The following is a 19,302-nucleotide window of genomic DNA, read 5'->3' on the forward strand; positions in this document are numbered from 1 at the left end:
GCTTCTTAGGCTCGCGTCTCGTCAGTGTTACCAGCACGCCGCCTGCATTCTCGAACACGATCAGACGCATGGACGCATGCTCAGACGGATGGACGGACGGACGGATGGATGGATGTATTGATGGATGAATGGATGGATGGATGGATGAATGGATTGATGGATGGATGGATGGATGGATGGATGGATAGATGGATGGATAGATGAATGGATGGATGGATGGATGGATGGATGGATGGATGGATGGATGGATGGATGGATGGATGGATGGATGGATGGATGGATGGATGGACGGACGCTTCGCCCTACTCATCATCATTCACTCCGTGGATATGCTGTGACTTTTTGTTCATGAGTGACCTCTGGCAGCGATTGTCCGCAGTCGCTAATATGTGCAATGTAGCAATCCGCTGGCGAACGCATATAAACAGTTATAGCGCAAGAGCTCATTTGTTCCCATGAACTCTAATCGCAAAATCACAAAGTGCTTCGTACGAAAGAGTACATGAAAAGAAGCAGTCATTCTGAAAGAAAGTTCGTGTAAACGTGGTCACAAAAAATAAGTCAAGACACCACAAACTTATAGAATGAATTGAGACAGTGCTTAAGGTTGCACGCCCTGTCTCTGAGAAAGAATAATTAGCAACGAGCGCGGCTATCTGTTTTTCTAAAAAATAATAAGAGGCATCATTGACCAATCATGATAGCGAGCATGCTATTGATGAAAGTAATCGACGGATAAAAAGTTGTAATTAACTAATTGATTCGTAAATTCATACTCTGGGCCTGAAGTTTGAAGCTCACGCGATACACTGTGTTTTTCGGCCACGAGAGTCCTCTTTTTTTATTGCTCAGCAGCATTTAGAAAAGTTGTAATATGCATGACATTACACATTTGAATGTAAAACTTACCTGCGCTTACAGCTCAAGACTACACGTCAACGAACGAAGACGCGGACACCACTTACTTCTGACTAAATTTGCGAATCAGTAAGACACGACATATAAATGTTTTTTACAATGCCAAGCCAAGCACAAGTGCATGCCTTATCACACAAACGTTCAAATGTAAGCCACTCCACTCTTCAAAGAGGGGCTATTAAGGGCATTGTAAGTAAACACACAAATAAACGTTTAAGTGAGATCGCTACCCATCAGGATTGGCCAGCGTCTCTTGTGCTCAGACGGTGTTTATTGTCATACCCATAGACTATATGCGAAATTGCTTTGTGCTCTGGCAACACTGTGCACTTCGACCCCGCCGCCATTTTAATGTGGGCGAGCGGTCGACGGAAACGCGTTCGCTAGTACGGCCGTACGACTTCTGAACACCCGCTTCACTGCGCTGAGCTACTGCGATGGCCACAGCAAGACGTTTCCCAGTGCCCGAACATGTGATGTGGACAAACTGTTTAGAAAACTTGCCGCATATATCGAACGACACTGTAGCGGACCTAATAAACCAGGCGCCGACGTCATCCAAGCAGCAAACAATATATTATGCCTTCGCCGTGGAAGCGTACACCTTGCCGTCGTCGGTTGTGACCAACGCCTGTGACACAAGGTAGGTAAGCGACGTTTTGTGTAACCTTCTGAAAGCATGCAGTGCTTTTCCTTTTGGAGCAACGTACAAATAGTGCCGCCGATGTTAACGTCGTGCGGGCGTTCTCGGCGAGGTCGGTCGTGTCACTGCGTGTTTCTTTCACTACGCGTGCTCACGTGCTTGGATAACTTGTCATTATGGCTTGGCAAGAGGAGGCTATGGTTTGGCGTTTATTTTTAGCACGTCCGATCAGCAGGCGTGGTCGCTGAGGAACTTCGCAGCTGTTCCGGTGGTGCAGTGTGCATGCCTTGAAGGACATCGCTCGTACTATGAAAACAGTTTTTTGCGCAAATTTCGCGTCCGCACGTATGCATTACTGGTCTAATAATAATGTGCTGCCTTTACGAGTGCGCATGCTGCTTTGTATAAAACACGACGTACGCTAGTTTGTTCACTGAACATTTAGACTAAACGGGTCTACAAGGACAGCTAGAAAGAACGGAACTGATCCACCGCAAGTGTCAACGTAAGTTAACAGTGGGACTCCTTAAAAACCTCATTCATTCGGTGCATGTTGGTTTGGAGATTTTTCACCAGCATTGGCATGTGGTTTTCCAACTCGTCAATAAAAAGCAGTGTTTTTTTATGTTCCACTAGAGGTTGTTCACATCGAAGCACTTCATGCAGGTTTTGTATTATTGCACTGTAACGTCAGCTGCGCAGGGGTTTTCCCGAATGACATAGTCATTACTTTGTGGAGAGTATGTTGCATAACCTTGTTGCTTTGCATAAAGCTGCCATGGCAAGTGCCACGACAGCTTTATTCGTACTTGTGATATGGCACTCGGTAAAAAGATGACAAACTTGACTGTGTGCAGCTTACAAAGTTCTTTTTTTTGTTGTTGTTGTTGCTCTTACAGTCTCGGGATTGTCTATGCACGTGCCACGTGCTACCGAAGCCAGAAGAAGAGTGGGCGGCCGTACAAAGTCAGCTTGGCTTTGAAAAGCGACAGTGGAGCAGTGGCAGATTCTACTTGTGAGTGCCCCGCTGGGGCTGGTGGTGCCTGCAGCCACATTCTTGCGGCTCTGCGCCTCCTTGTTCTGCTGAAGCAGAAGGGCTTCAAAGAGGCACCACCAGAGCTTTCATGCACCGAGTTGCCGCAGCAATGGAGGCGCCCCCGACGACAAGGCATCAGGCCTATGGCCGTGCAGAACGTGGACTGGCGGAGTCCACGTGAGAGTGGCATGGGCATGCCAATGCCCGTGCGACTTTTTGATGCGCGGGCTGAGGAGCAAAAGGAGCAGCAACACCTTGAAGCGATCCATAGCCTGGGAGAGGACCTCCAGAGCCTCGGGACCTTCGACTTTGCTGCCATTCTCCTTGCTGCTGGGGGGCCGTCAGTGGACACAAAGCTTGGACCTGCGCCTGCGGGGTCTGCACTGTCGTACCAGCAGGCAAAACTCCCTGCAGGCTTCACTACGTGGATGTCACCCAGCATTTCGCAAGGGGCAGCCACCGTGACACCAGTGCCAGCTTTGACTCTGTTTAGTGACGGAGCCTCACAGCCACCCTTGCCCGGCAGATTCACGGCTGAAGAATGGAGGGTGTTGACTGTAAGTGCAGTATAGAAAAGATACTTCTCTCTGCACTGGTGGAGTGTGTACCATTCATGCTTTTAACTGATTAGGTGGACCTAGATGTAGAGCACATGCAGCCTAGAAATATTCTTATGCAGTCCTCTGTAAAAAGAGAAAGCGAGAAAATTATGAATGCCCTATTTGCTTCCACCAAATGTTACAAATGCCAAGACAATGGCCCCAGTGATGATAGTGGTTAAGCAATTTTAAACTACAGGCAAACCCAGCACTAATGCTGTGCTTTATTTTATCAGTGCAGATCATTGCTTTATGTTCTACGCTTTGAAGGATGTTAAGCTGTGTGGTTATTAAACAGTCTCACTCATATGTGCTTCTACAGGCTAACATTTGCTATTTGCTAGCTTTACCACCCAATATCCGTATTTTGATTAATTTCAATGCATCAGTGTAATGTAAACCAAGACTTACACTTAATCGAACTTGGGGCCACTGTCGATTGCATGTCCTCTGATTTTGTCAAACCTGCATTATAACAATAGAGTTTTAGAATAGGGATGACCAGGCGCTAACGCTGCGGCGGCAGGTGGTGGAGCCCGACTCAGGTGCGCATTCATTCTGTGGTGCAAACACCGATGCCTCGGTTGGGGTGTGTGCCACTCTCAAGCCTAAATCTCTAGCTACTTTTGCGAGGACGACAAATACCCCGTTGTTTTTTTTTATGTGCGCGGTCACCATCCACTGCATATGCCATTTTAAACATGAGGGGACACACGTGTGGACTTCTTTTTATTGTATTGCGCTTTGAAAACATTTGCAGCCTCATGAGCTTCTATATCCAAATGCAAAAAATATATGGAACCCTAGCTATCCAAGCTTTGCTTAAAAAACCGGGAACTGTGCTCCTCTCTTGCCTGTTTTTATTAAAAAGCACAATTTCATTGCTGCTGCTGCTCTGCCATTCATGCCATTGACTCTCCTAAAAGTGGCTCCTAAATCTGTCTTTTGATGACTGGCTATTAATCTTAGTGCAGCACGGTACCGAAAACAAACATTGGCAAACCAGCTAGGCTGCAGGAAAGCTGATTGGGTTTTGCTAGTAGTCAAAGTACAGTGTATGCAAGCTCTGAGCCGTTAAAAGTTTCTAGCGCTTTCTCATGCTATATTTACTTCCACATTGTGCAGGAGATCCAGCTGTCACAAGAAGAAGCTCGGGACCTCGAGCTGAACTCAAGGCAGCAGCGCCTCAGTGAACGCTGGTGACAGGCACGGGCCAATCGACAGACAGCGTCAACTTTCGGCCACGTCGTCAGGCGGCAGGTATGGACGGAGAAGGGCCTCCGTAACCTCATTGAGCCGAAGGACCTCACGCACGTCCGTCCGGTGCAATATGGCATAAGGAATGAGAACATGGGCAAAGATAGGTATATAGCTGTCATGAACAGCTACGGGCACAATGTGTCAGTGCAGCATTGCGGCCTTGTGGTAGACCCTGTGTGCCCTTGGTTGGGTGCAACACCAGACGGACTCGTGTACGACCCGGAAGAACTTTCATATGGTGTGTTGGAGGTCAAGTGCCCCCATTCTCTGAAAGACTCTGAGCCAGAGGAAGCGAAGAAAAGAAAGTTTTCCTTGGTGTTCGGGGAAAATGGTGAACCGCAGCTGGACAGAGACCATGAGTATTATGCTCAGGTGCTTGGGCAGATGGCCCCCACTGGCTGCTTGTGGGGCGATTTTGTCGTGTGTTCGGAAAAGTGGATTGGCATTGAGCGCATTTGGTTCGACAGGAACGAGTGGGAGGATATGCGCAAAAAGCTTGATGCCTTCTTCTTTGAGCAAATGCTGCCCCATCTTGCCAGGCGGTAATCAGTGAAGCTTCCAGATTTCGGCTGATTAGTGCGCCAAAGCTACACCTAACCTATGAGGCGTGCACAATACCTGCACACCCTAGCCAAGAGGTAACTCGGTGCTACCTTGATTGATTGATTGATATGTGGGGTTTAACGTCCCAAAACCACTATATGATTATGAGAGACGCCGTAGTGGAGGGCTCCGGAAATTTAGACCACCTGGGGTTCTTTAACGTGCACCCAAATCTGAGCACACGGGCCTACAACATTTCCGCCTCCATCGGAAATGCAGTCGGTGCTACCTTCGTGCCAGAGGATTTTTCAATACTAAAAAAAATTAACGCTCCGAGCTTTACTTGCCATTTGTGCATCTGGGCAATACTGTGCCCTGTAATGGATGGTTGCAAATTGTCTTGGCTGCCTGGGCATCTTAACGTGCACCAAAATCTCAACGCAGAGAAGGCAACACAACATAATACCTTCAGACAAAAAATTTTCCTTTTGCGGACATGTGGAAATAAAAACATTGGCTGCTTTATTGTGAACCAAACATACACAGGCTGATTTCGTGCAATAATTTTTTCAGATTCACTTTTTTCACTAGACTTCACATTGCCACAGCACAAGTTGTGGAGACCACAATAAGGAAATGAAAAATCTCATGCATCATATTTTGGGTAAAGATAAAAGATTGCATGCCATACCTATTATTATTAGACTCCCATCCAAGGTTTTTTAAGCAGTGTTTAATGAATCTTAGTACATACTTGCAGCATCCAGTTGCTTGTATTCATACAGAACTTAGTGAGCCCTTAAAAGTTTTGGATACGTCTAAGAGAATATAGATATTGTACGTTAGCTCACACTCGCTCGATTTAATCTTGAATAATTTAAAATCTCGCCGATAAAAGTTCAGAAAAACACCATTTTTCAGGCATAGTGATGCTTTGTAACGCATCAGTTTTAGTGATATTGCAGGAAGAGACGCAAACACAACGTAGCAGTTTTCTTAACCACATGCTACAGAGTCACAAAGGACATGCACTTTTGCGTTCCTGCACTTTTTTTTGAAGTAGAGAAATACTCCGCACACAGCGAGTGCGCCTTTCAAGCCATTCAAGGTGGACAGCTCCACATGTTTCAACATGTGATACACAGCGATACACAGAAGTGCTACGGCCTCAAAAAAAGCAACGAAACATGCCTAAAGGGGGGGGGGGAGAAAAGCTATGATTGTGGGCCACATTGCAATGCTGCAAATTAAATTCTTATCTCATCCAAATAAGTTATAATGTACATGCTAGCACCACTCAATCCCTTTGTGAGCATTTTTTTGGACTAGATTACTTAAAATTTAGTCTGTGGTAACCAAAAGCATGTCATGACTGGACACAACCACATCTGCCATTGAGCTGCACATTGACAAAACAAAACCAGTTTATAGTCGATCTTTGCAAGATTTGTTACAATGAGAGTCAACTTGAGGTAGGTTAACAAACACAACACAGTATATGAACAATAAGGAAGGATTACAAATGAGCGAAGAAATAATAATAGAGCTTGACAAAGTACTGCTGTGAATCCAGGTTCGGGAGCCTTTTGGTAGCGTGAATGGTGCCCGGAGATGACCAGGAAAAAAAACTGCACAAGTATTTACACGGTGAGTACAAGTTTGGTGGTTACGTCTTTGAACGAATCACACAGTGAGCAACAACTTAACAGCGCACAACATTGCCTTCTTGCTCAAGGCTTTTTGTTCGTGCACGTGGCGCCCCTGAGTGCTCAAGTCACACCAGCTGCAGATTACCAGTTTCACGGTCCGTGCTGTCATCTCCCTTTTGATCCTGCAGTCATCCTCCATTTGTGGGCTCGTTTCCTGGCCGGAGCAGCCGCTTTTCGGACTGAGGCGGAAAGTGAAATTGCCTGCGTGTTTGAGATTTCAGTGCACGTTAAAGACCCCCAGGTGATCAGAATTACTCCGGAGCCCTCCACTACGGCGCGCTTCATCGCCTGTGTAGTGTCGGCACGTTACACCTCACAACCAGTCAATCATCAGTCGTCGGTGCATTAAAACGTGCCAAGTGCTGTGTGTTCTTTTAGATGCGGAGCGTAACTGCGAATGCATCTTAGGCTTGGGCTCTGTCCCTCCATAGTTCGTCGTCCGCACGCCACCTGCGCATGCGCCCAGGAAGACGCCAGCAACACTGTCGCTTTAGGAGCCATCTCATGGTCGGGGCTCGTGCCGGCCCAGGAGGACACCAGCAACACTGTCGCTTCAGAGCTTTTAAAGTGGAAGCGGGCTCGTCTCGTGAAAGCAAGTGCGTGCGCTGAAAAAAAAAACCCTCTTGCACTTCATTGGTGCATTGCAAAAATATATACTTTGTGATAAGTCGCAAAGTGCTGTTCAGATGGAGCCCCGTTACGCTCCGCATCCTTCGCAGGAATCCCCTCGTGGGAAAGGGCGTAATTTTTTAGCTTGCCACATCTAAGGCTCTTGTTGCGGTTTGCCACTTGACTGTTGCATGAGAGAAGACTGGAAGTTGCTCAGGATTGCCGTCACAGTCCAAATTTGGTTAATCAGTGGAGCCAAGGTTAACGGTATGGGTCTATCAAAAATGTGGAATGCCTTTATCCGCTGTATCCGCCGCTCCACGTGTATCCGCAAAGCAGCAATCTCTTTTGTAGATTTCACTTCCTCAGGTGAGAATGTGCCACCCTTCAGGAACGGCGGCAGGTTCAATTTCACTCCATTCTTTTCCAAGAGATCTTCGATGCGAAAGCCCTTATCTGCCATAACAGCATCTTCGTCGTCAAACTTCAAGTCTAAAAAACCACTCCTAATCACACACTCTCTGTCTGAGCTGGATCCTGTGAAAAGCTCTGACACAAAGGCGACAAGGCCATTAGGCAGGACGCCGATGAGTCCCTTGAATGTGTTGCTCGACTTGTATGGGGAGTACGTTGTAGACTGTAGGGACAAGGATGATGGCACCTCGCACTGTATTTCCGTGGCGTCCAGGATTACTCGAGTCGATGAATACTTTTCCTTAAACTCGGGTGGCATTGTAGCATCTACAATTCTTCTAGGAGCCCACAGAGGTAACAGGCCTAGTTTGGCATACAGGAAGTTAATCCACGATGTGCATATTCGGGACACAGTTGACTGGGCAATGCAGAACCTGTGAGCCAAATCATCTTCAAACAGGCCGAGGCGCAGTCGGACTAGCACCAAAAACAGCTCATTTTCCGTGCTTAGTTTTCTCTTCCGCCCTCGCGATGATCTGGGTTCACTGCTTTCTGTACGTTCTGAACGTAGAACGTTGCACCCATCATCACCGGGGTTCAAGTAGACCAGAAGTTTCTTGAAATGGTTGTAGCTTGGCAGCCCAGTGTAAAATAGCATGTCTTCGTCGCAGTCCTTGAACCGTTCCACTGTGAAGGGAGCCGTTCGTTCTCTTTCAGCAGCAAGTTGGCAACTCAAGGACGCCTTTTCGAAGCCCAGTTGCCCGATGATTCCTTTTGCAGCAACAAGCTGCTCCTTGATTTGGCAAAGCTCGTCTCGGAGCCGCGCGATTTCGTTGTTTTTCCGTTTTATCGTTTCGGCCAAACGTGCATTTTCACCTTCAAGTGAGCTGTTGAGCCTAGTGGGTTCCTCTAGACCTACCGGTGCTGCCTTCACTTCATCTGGGCTATGCATAAGCTCATCGCTTAGCACTCCTGGGCCTAGAACCGGGTTTTGGCTTCTTACTTGTGGTGAAGCACGTGGCTTTGGGGGCTTCCGTTCTTTCTTTTCCTTGGAAAAAGCAAAAACTGACGGAACTGCCGAGTCCCGAAGGAGGCTGAGGCCACTCGCAACGCTAGGTATAAAGTCCGATGACCTAAAATGCTTCGAGCAGACCTTCGTTGACTTGCCGACTTGAAATTCCGGGCCTTCATCCCTCTTGATCCCAACAATCCACTTCTTGTATATCATTGCATCTTTCGGAAAGCGGTGGAAGGATACCTACAAGGTATAAGCAAACAAACATTCAGTGCGACGTCATGAGCTAGGTTTCTCTTAGCTGTTTGATTGTTGTTTACAAACACAGGCACTATCACAAATTCATCTCACAAAGAATAGAGGTCACACTAATACGTGCATTGCAGGACTAATGATGCACTTGTAATGTGACCCACCCCCCTCAGTTTTTTCTGCGCACACTCCCCTTTTCTAGCAGCCTTTCCTAGATATGGCCCTTCACAGCAAGCCTTAAGAGGCATTAGTCACTTGTGGACACTGGGGGGAATTTAAATCAGTTATTTTTTATCTCCAGGTAGCTCCAAAGGTTTCTATGATCTGCGAGTCTAAGGCAGCCAAAAGGCAGAATCCCGTACAACTAAGTTATGGCTGCCTCCACAGCTGTATGTTTGATAATGCAACATGAAACACTTTTCAGGTGAGGCGAGTTGCAACACAACCAAACAGCTGCAACACAACTGAGCCGAAGAGACTAAAATGCAGAGAATGAATCCAGTCTCACGAATAAATGGAACTGCCGCGCTCTGAACTTATGCAGAACGTCATTCAGTCAAGCCCTGGCGATACTCATGGTGCCAGTTTTCCAAACCTACGGCAGCGCGCCCCGCTATCTTTTCGCTTTTATTTCGTTGGTAAAGGAATATCGGTGAGAGAGGACCGAATGGAAAAGTTGCGTCCGCGCACGTTGGGGGAACTGAAGTTAAGCGCCTGAGCAGATACTTTTCTGTTCGAAAGTGGGCATAGCCCTCATCTTCCGAATGACAGTTTTATTGCTGCGCGGTGACCGTACTTGGGGACACAACGGAGCCTGAACGCGGACAAGCAACCGAGTTGCCTTTCTAGGATGCGTGTACGGGATGTTACTCGGAGTAGCGGAAGCTCTACACGTCTCTGTGCGCAATCACCTTCAAAAATAACATTTATACGTCGTCTACCTACATGGTGTAATCTCATAACAAAACAGCCCGTCCTAACAATTCGGTTCTATCACACTAGTTACCCCAACAGCAGCGGCGCACTCTCCACTCGACTGCAGAGAATCGCCGGGGCTCTTCGATTTACCATCTCGGACTCGCCGCGGGTAGTCCGAGGATTCCCCGAAGCCATAGGGAAATTCGAATGCCGGACAGCTTCTCGGCGAGTCCGAGACGGTAAATCGAAGAGCACCACTGTCGTGGAGAGGGCCGACGTAGTGAAAACACCTAGCCGCAAAGCTGACAAACCTATAAAAACACGGCCTGTCTGAGTAACACAGAAAAATGGTTAGTCCTGCATTGCTCTCGTGCAGCCCGTGCACCGCGGAGATTCATGCAACCTAGAATGTGCCCATAAAGCTTCTGCACGCCATACCCTGTTTTGCGTTTAAATGATCGTTACAAAAACGTAATTCATGCCACATACCTTGCTCCCATCGCTGTCTGTGACTCCGCGCTGCTTGCACAGCGGTACACAGCAGTGTACTGGCATTTCGCCAGCAAAAAAAATCTGACTGCGACAGTCGAAGCGTCGAAGCGCGTACGTTCCGTGGTACGCTCGCATGCGGGTCGCCCGTGCGTAGTGGTCGAGCCTCGCCAGCATCAAAATGGCGGATAGGGTACCTGCTGCGTTCACTAGATGGCGCTGTTAATTTCGCATATTGCCTATTGCCTTGCAAATGTGACCCTTGCAAAGGTATACCTGGCACCGCCACGTGACCGTGCACTTGGCAGCCACACACGATGTGAATAAACAAGTAGGTAGCTGTCCTCGAATCCATAAACACCATTGTGCTCCGTTCATGTGTGCCATAGAAAACGTACTACTACTACTACTACTACTACTACTACTACTACTGCTAAAAATAATAACAATAATAACACTACTACTACTACTACTACTACTACTACTACTACTACTAATAATAATAATAATAATAATAATAATAATAATAATGTTAAGAGACCTTCGCGTCAGCGCAACGAACCTCGCGCATCCTTTAAGGTACAGGTAAGAGAATAGGGATCCTCCTTATCTGCACATCGAGGGGGAGGATTCATTGAGGCAAACAGCTAGAAATAGACTGTACATCGCAGGTGTACAATAAAAACACTTAGTTCTGCTCATAAGTGGAATCCTGCAGGATTTCAATAAAGTTTTCCATCCATCCATTCATCTCCCAAGGAAAGCTCGCGAGCCTGCGTAAAAAGCCGCCGACGTCCCCTCCAGAGGCGCTCGACAGCTGCGCGCCCGCCGTTCGTGGATCATCGTCCCTGGCACATTATCGACGACTCACCGACGGCAAACAACGAACGCCCGTCGTGCACGCGTTATGCCGAGCGTTATATGTATGGATCCGCGACACGGATTCACTCACGCATGCATACACTCTCGGCAGCGCAGCGGAAGCCACCGAAGGGGGTCGGTTCCCCTTTTTCGGCAGCTATGTTGGAACAAGGGTGATAACTACCGTTAGAAAAAGGGACGCGGAGTGGGAGTGAGAGATTGAGGCTACCTATAGCGGTGTTAAGCAAAGGGGGTGGATAGGGGATGCTGTTATGAAGGGGCTATAACGCGGCCGGCGGGCAGTTAGGTGTCCTGCGTGCGTACGGTAGTGGGCGTTTCGGCCGGGGAAGCTGCTGAATGTCGCCACGCGCGCATGCGCGCCTCTGTCACGTGATCCAATGGACGATGCCGCGCACGCACGTCCAGTGCGCTGCGAGAGAAGGCGGGCGACTCGGGCGCATGGCCGCTAAACAGGCGTCGGAAAATCGTTATCGACCGCGGCGTCGGAGTCCCCGCGCGTACTCTGCGCTCGCTAGCCGTCGCGCCGCGGCCAACTGTGGTGGCAAGACAATGTGGTGTGGAGGACGCAGCCGGTGATTTGGCGGCCGCGTCTGAAATACATTCTTGCTGCTCACGCGATGCCGCGCACTCTTGGGCGTTGTTGCGCGCCGCAGGTCGATGAAGGGGCAGTTTTGACGCTCGGCGAATGCGGGCGCCCGGCTGTGCACCACTAGCACTGCCTTTTGTGCGGACAGTCACAGGATTGCGAGGGTTCTGCCTACTGCCTCTGATTCTTGGACAATGCGGAACTATAGGGCGTATGAAGAGATTTGCGTCGTGCGAAGCTCTGTTGAGGCATTCAAGGATCCGGATTTCTGGTTACTGATTGTGCACCACTATCCACCGGCAGTATGGCGTGCGTCCATAAAACTGAACGTACAATCGTTCATTGACCGTCCATGGGACGATACTTCTGAAACAGCATTAATAAGAACAAGAGACAATCAAGTCAAGCAAAGTATATAATGTTACGGCTAGGTTATTCAATTAATCGGAGTACTGGGTGAACAAGACAGCATCTGTCAAACAACCATGCCGTCGTCGTCTTTCTTTTTCATGTAGCAAGTCCACGGCGGCTGTTCTGTATCTGAATCAAAACCCCACGGCCGTACAATCACCGTCTCGGTGCTTGGTCTACACGCATGGAGTGGAAGGAGGGTGATAAGGCTTGAATCGAGCTATGTGTTAGATGTCGCTCGAAGCTGACGATGATGGCGTTGGATCGGCTGGAACGATCTCATATGTAACGTCAGTCACCTCGCGAACGACGTGGTATGGTTCAGTGTAGCGTGAGAGCAGTTTTTGAGAAAGACTGACACGCATGGCGGGTAACCACCGAGTGACAAGAGAACCGAGCGAAAAGTGCACGTTTCAAGGATGAGAATCATAGAGCTGTCTTTAGTGCTCCTGTGGGGCCTGTAGACGGCTTCGGGCGAATTGACGTGCGTGGTCGGCTCGCGCAATGGCTTTGTCGGCATATTCAGTGACATCAAGGTGTCAAAGGGTAGGGCAGGTTATCGGCCGTATAGAATATGGAATGCCGGATAGCCGGCAGTGTCATGGCGCGAGGAATCGTATGCGAATGTCACATATGACAAATTAATGTCCCAGTCCTGGTGGTCAGCCGCTTCGTATTTAGAAGGTGTGTTGGTTATGCTCCGGTTGAGGTGCTCCGTAAGACCGTTCGTTTGCGGATGGTACGAAGTTGCAAGCTTATGCTTGATAGAGCAAGAGGGCAAGATTTCATCAATGACAGCTGAGAGGAAGGCCCGGACCTGGTCAGTGCAAGAGTAAGCGTGGAGCTCCATGTACTAAAATAATGTCGTATACCATGAAGTCCACCACGTCGGTAGCGCAACTCGTCGGAAGTACTCGTGTGACAACGTACCATGTCGAATAGCCAGTAGTGACAGCAATTCATTTGTTGCCCGAGCTGGAGAGCGGGAACGGGCCAAGAAAGCCGAGACCAACTCGAAAAAAAGGTTCAGTGGGAACGTCTATCAGCTGAAAGCAGCCAGCTGGTAGGAAAGATGGCTTTTTGCGGCGCTAGCAAGGCTCACAAGCGGCGACGTAGCGCCGAACAGAACGGGCAACACGAGGCCATAAGAAACGACGACGTACTGGGTTGTATGTGCGAGAAACGCCCAAGTTTCCCACCAAAGAAGGTTCATGAAGTTGGTTGAGGACATTCGCACGGAGGTGTGCTAGTATGACGGGGAGTGAGAGCCACATGGATCGAGGTTAGGGCGGTAGATGATCCCGTCGTTGGCCACGAACATTTCAAATTTCAAGAGACGCGTCGTGAGGCATTGACTCCAGGTTGTCAATGATGGTATGTAGAGAAGCATGCCGGCGTTGTTCCTTGCCAAGGTTGAGTAGCTGCGACACAGATAGAACGTTTGCAATGGTGTCAGTATGGGCGGCTTCTCCCACAGGGTAGCGGAATAAACAATCCACATCTAGATGCAACCGCCCTGTTGCATACGTTACAATGAACACGTATTCTTGTAGACGTAGGGCCCAACGAGCCCAATGCAGCAAAGCTGCGGTGGCTGTTCTGTATCAATAATTATTGTCTATTAATTATCATTAACGCCTTGTTTAACAAAAACAGCCCTATAATTTACCTTCTTTCATTGATCTGGAGCAGCAAACGTGTATTTATATGGAGCTGTATAAACCGCAAGCACTTTTATTATATGAAGATAGAACTAAAACAGGAAACAAATCACTTGAAAGGTTTTTATATATGGTGGTAATTGAGGTGAATTCTGTATACAATAAATAAATAAATAAATAAATAAATAAATAAATAAATAAATAAATAAATAAATAAAGAAAATGATACGGTTGTACCCAACGACCTGCCCCAAGGAATGTAGTCACGGGCCTGGGTGGCCATCACTTCTGTCTTCATTCTTATGATGTCGGTGGCGTAGTTTTGGGCAAAATTAACCCTATGGCCAGCACTAAACCTGAGTACCCCACAGGCCTGGTGTACATTACGTGGTGGGCGGCCAATGCTCATGGCATGCTTGACTGAGGACGCCCTCCACATGATGAAACTTCTCCTCAAATAAAGTTTATTCCACCCATTCATTACACAGTTCTTTTTAACATAGACCAAATTTCGCGTACGTGGGCGTTGGCTCTTGAGCAAGGCCTTACCACACTCGCAAAAATCTGAGACGCTAGATTCGTTGGTAAAACCGATTTCCATGCAACTTGACGATCGAAACGTTATAAGCGAAGGATATTGACTAAAGGCAAACACCACTGACGAAAGAAAATCTTTGTGACTTTAGCCACAGGTGACTAATAGAGTTGAGAATCCAATGAAGACTCCCTAAGGAGTGACCCGGGGGGATCATTATTTCTGTCACCTGCGAATGCGCAAGGGCTTTGTCAAGCACGACACCACTACTTTTGCAGGTGATAACATGGTACACATGACCTGCCCAATGCGTAACACCTGCTGTAGGCTTGTCCAGACACACGACCACTGCAGGGAGGTCTTTTCTCAGACATTCTGGTCTCGACAGTGACATTTATGCAGCCACAGAGACTTATTGTTCCTTTGCACGGTTTCACTCATGTCTATACATATTACGCACCTGAAATGACGGCAAATAATGTTCCTCACAGCCCTGAAGTGGAGATGCGGTTGCATAATTAGCTCGACAGTATCACGGTGGTTGTCATTTATTTAATGACAAACACGTGCTTGCTTGCTTGTTCGCTTGCTTGCTTGCTGGCTTGTTGGCTTGCACGACCAACGACAGTGCGCAATATGACCTCAAGAAATGTTTCTTTGCCGCAAACTAACTGACGATGCTAGACCATGTTGTTCACAATTGCTGCACTTTTCCAGGTCTTAAGGAATAACGTGCCATCACTGCGTTTTCAAAGCATTCCACATTCAAAGAACTTTGGAGGATTCTTATTTCCTGTGCATCGTCGAAAAATCATGGATTAACCGTGAGGGTGAAGCAGTTAATGCAATAGCAAGACGTTGTATCGGTATAAGAAGTAAGACTGGCAACTAACTCTCTTATATCGTATATTGAGGCTCGCGTAACTCCACAAAACGCTGGTGTAAGAGGATAGTGCCACTCTAGGGAGTGATGCGGATTTCGCAATCTCGTCACGTCGAGGGCGCAGCACACAGAAGCTTACACGAGCCGCCCGCTGATGCATGCCAAGTCAGCATGCGAGCCATTGACTGCGCCCTTATAATCCCCTTAAAATGGTCATTTTTTGCTCTGTAAACCATGGCAAAAACCTTTACGGGGAGGGGGGGGGGGGGTACGGGCCCGGTGTGTGATGAAGGGCTAGCAGAGAAAAGCACTTTGCGATAGGGGATGAGCCACTGGAAGTTGTTAAGGACTATGTCAACTTTACGCCATGAAAGTGAAATGACTAGAATAAGAATGGGCTGGGGTGCATTGGGCAAGCATTCTGAAATCATGAATAGTATTCTGCCACTATCTCTCAAGATAAAGGTCACAGCTGCATCTTACCGGTATATACGGTAACAGAAACCCGAAGGCCCAAAAACAGGGATGAACTTAAATGGAGGACGAAGCAGTGAGCGATGGAAAGGAAACTGATAGGTGTAAGCTCAAGAAAGAGGAAGCGAACAGAGTGGGCCAGGAAACAAACGGGGCTTAATGATATCATAGTTGAAATCAAGAAAAAGAAATGGACATGGGCTGGTCACTTAGCGCGTAAGCAGGATAACCACTGGTCACTAAGGGTAACTCTTTGGATTCCTAGAGAATTAAGGCAAACGCGCTATATAGGGGGAGACGGCAAGTCAGGTGGACAGAGGAGATTAAGAAATTTGTAGGTATAACGTGGCAACAGAAAGCACAGGACCGGGTTGATTGGCGGAACATGGGAAAAGTCTTTGTCCTGCAGTGGGCACTGTCAGGCTGATGATGTTGGTTATGACACAAACTCACACACCCAAACAGACAGACCTAAAAACAGACCACTTCAATACCCACTGCAATGAAAGTTCTATTGCATGCTACTTAAACCTGGCGATAAACGGTCATATGAAGGTATTTCATAGGCACGTGGTTAAGAGCAAGTATTCAAGTAATTCATACTGGATTTATTCGTGTTCACGTTTTCTTTTGATCTCTCGCAAGGAATTCCGTAATTCAAAGAGTTGCATAATTTAAGCATGAAGTAAACCAATCACTTTGGCTCACTTGATGCTTTTGCTCACACACACAAAAAAAGAAAAAAAAACGTGAAGGCGAACGCAAGTGTGGCACAATGTTTCCAAAATTAAAGCAAGAAAAAGAATTTAAATAATAATACCCTAATGTGCTGTTGTATATTCAGCGCACGAAATAGCCTAACTGTAATTAATGAGCGTAATGTGAAAGTTTTTTTGTTTTTTTTTTTTGACGAAGAACCAGAGCACTGTTTTGTCGACGGCGGAAAGAAAGCCGACGGGTCTACAATAAGACCATGGTCAATCACTAAGAATGAGAAAACAAAAGAATGGGAAGGTTACTTCCAGACCGGGAAGTAACCTATCCCGAAATTATACGGAAAACCGCTTTAAGGGTTTCGGCGATATTGCAAATTGCAGCCTTCAAAAAAAAAAAAGTGAAGTGAAAGTACGGGCGTGAGTCCGTAAACATCAAGTTAGGATTGGACAACGAGGTAATAGGAGAATGAGAGAGAAGAGAACGCGGCAGTTCTTACAGAGCCGTGAGAAAGGCCACACTTGCGCTATCATCACCATGCATAGCTGGCTTCTCGGCCAAACGTGGTGTAAAAGAAGAATGAAGAGGACAAATAAAAAAAAGCAGATCGAAAAGGCTGAAAGGAACACCACGCCACAGAAGCTGCACGGTCTCTCAGAAAAGGGAAGACATAATATGAGGGGAAGGAGGAACTGGAGATCGGGTCTGGCAACGGCGGAATATATCCAGCAAAGTTGGGGAGGATCCGAGAGTCCGGTCAGGCGTGCGTACGAACACGCACTATACGCGTGAAGGGTTCCGTCCACCCCTCGCTCCTTCGCTCTTTATTTCTCCCTTTGGCGCGGACACGCAACGAGTGAGCGGCCGTGATTAGAATGACAAAGCAGCGCCGCCCCCTCCCCCCTCTTCGGATCCCGTCAGAGCGTGCATGCCGAGGATTGGCTTCGATCCGTGCAGCTGGTTCTGCCGCGCGCGTGTCCGTCGCTGTATATATGCGTACGACGTGTTATGCGCGTGCAGTCAAGTCGGCTGAAATACTGGAGCAAAGCGTGGACGTTCTAGCTGTTCGTACGCAATCGGGCATTTTCGAAGGGAAAAAAAATCGCCGCATATCCACAAGGTGAATGATGACCAATAGGGTGAAGCGGACAGACGGATGGACGCACAGACGGACGGATAAATGCTGCACTCCACTCATCATCATTCACTCCGTGGATATGCTTTGACACCGTTTTTATTGACATACAATGCAATGTAACTGGCTATTGCGACTAGGAAGACTACGACGAAACGGGACATACGACTTACGGCGTAATAAGCTTCACCCCTAAAAAACAATTTTGCCAATTACAGCTCGTTTGAGGGGGGCTTTTCTATGGTCTAAGGGTCCACTGTACATGTTACGGTCGTTTAAATTTTGGCAAAATGGAGTATACAGCCAGATTCTCACTATTTCTTTAAAAAAAATCGATGCTCCCTCGCTGTTTCACCTTCCTCATCTCGCAGATTGCGTGCTTTCGATATCAGTGGCGGCGTTACCTTTACTGATTGATTGATTGATTTGTGGGGTTTAACGTCCCAAAACAACCATATGATTATGAGAGACGCCGTAGTGGAGGGCTCCGGAAATTTTGACCACCTGGGGTTCTTTAACGTGCACCCAAATCTGAGCACACGGGCCTACGACATTTCCGCCGCCTATCCTTACTGAGCACGCGTCAGCAAATGATGGAGCAGTTTCTCTCTCTCTCTCCCTTTGAAAATAAATTTATATCTTGGTGTGAACCAGTATATAACTACGAGTTGCACACCTTAAGTGCGATGTAAGCGTGCATGTTAACTATGAGTTGTCGCTCAGCCGGCTTTGTAAGTTCAATATACTGATAAACTTTGGGAGAAGATGAACAACCACAGTAGAAACGAGACAGCAGAAGAGTGCTTGCTTGTAATGTTTCTTCTTTCGACACACGCTTTTCTGAGTTCGTCAATTAGATAAGATAAGATATTGGAGCCATTGTACTTCAAAATCAATAAGAGCCAAGTATATGCTGCTGTTGCATAGTAAATGTCATTTACTTTCACTGCCTCACTGTTTGGCTCCGTCGGTACGGGTAATGTTGATATCTGCTTCGGAAATAAATGAATATTGTGAATTGAGTTTTAGCAGCGCTCGTACATTAGGCTCTCCCTGCAGTCAGTATTTTGGCGTTTGCGTAACGATCATAGACGTCATCATGGTGCCGTGTGCCAACAGGAAACGCCGTTCCCTCTGCTGACAGTTGTTCAGCTCTTCAGTTCAACTGTCTACTGAGGCTGCCTAGTCAATATTCAAACGCATAGTCATCGCCCCTCTACATTGCGTGAAGTCAAAATGTTGCCGAAACGCTGCGTGAGAAGAAGATGCAAGCGGATGCATGCCATTTTATATGAACATGCCTAGGGTTACATCCGGAACGCTCCCGTGACGTCCAACTAACCTGCTTTCGCTACAGTAGCGCAACAAGTCATGAGTACTGAATACCTCACAAAGCGTTCCCCAAAACACTGCTACACGTCATATGCAAAACAAGTTTAACGGCGCACATTTACTACAAATATACACACAAATCATTATGCCTTAAGGGCAATAAAAATAAAAAAAACTCATGGAACAAAATTGCCTGCTCTTCGCAAGACCGGGTTTGCCACAGTTGATATCTTTTTCATACAGATAGTTCAAATATATGAGACTGATAAAGGTGCAAACCCGTC

General features: G+C 47.4%; 1 protein-coding gene and 1 pseudogene across 1 annotated transcript; one reads left to right on the forward strand and one right to left on the reverse strand.

The window, feature by feature from the left end:
• Positions 1–1,219: 1,219 nt before the first annotated feature.
• Positions 1,220–5,002, forward strand: LOC142776374 (uncharacterized; annotated as a pseudogene).
• Positions 5,003–7,200: 2,198 nt separating this feature from the next.
• LOC142776375 (uncharacterized) lies at positions 7,201–8,565 on the reverse strand. The gene has a single exon (XM_075879944.1). The coding sequence runs from the start codon at positions 8,387–8,389 to the stop codon at positions 7,472–7,474; it is 918 nt and encodes a 305-aa protein (XP_075736059.1). The 5' UTR covers positions 8,390–8,565; the 3' UTR covers positions 7,201–7,471.
• Positions 8,566–19,302: the final 10,737 nt, after the last annotated feature.

This window comes from Rhipicephalus microplus, chromosome X (assembly GCF_043290135.1).
Source record: "Rhipicephalus microplus isolate Deutch F79 chromosome X, USDA_Rmic, whole genome shotgun sequence".
Lineage (NCBI taxonomy): Eukaryota > Metazoa > Arthropoda > Arachnida > Ixodida > Ixodidae > Rhipicephalus > Rhipicephalus microplus.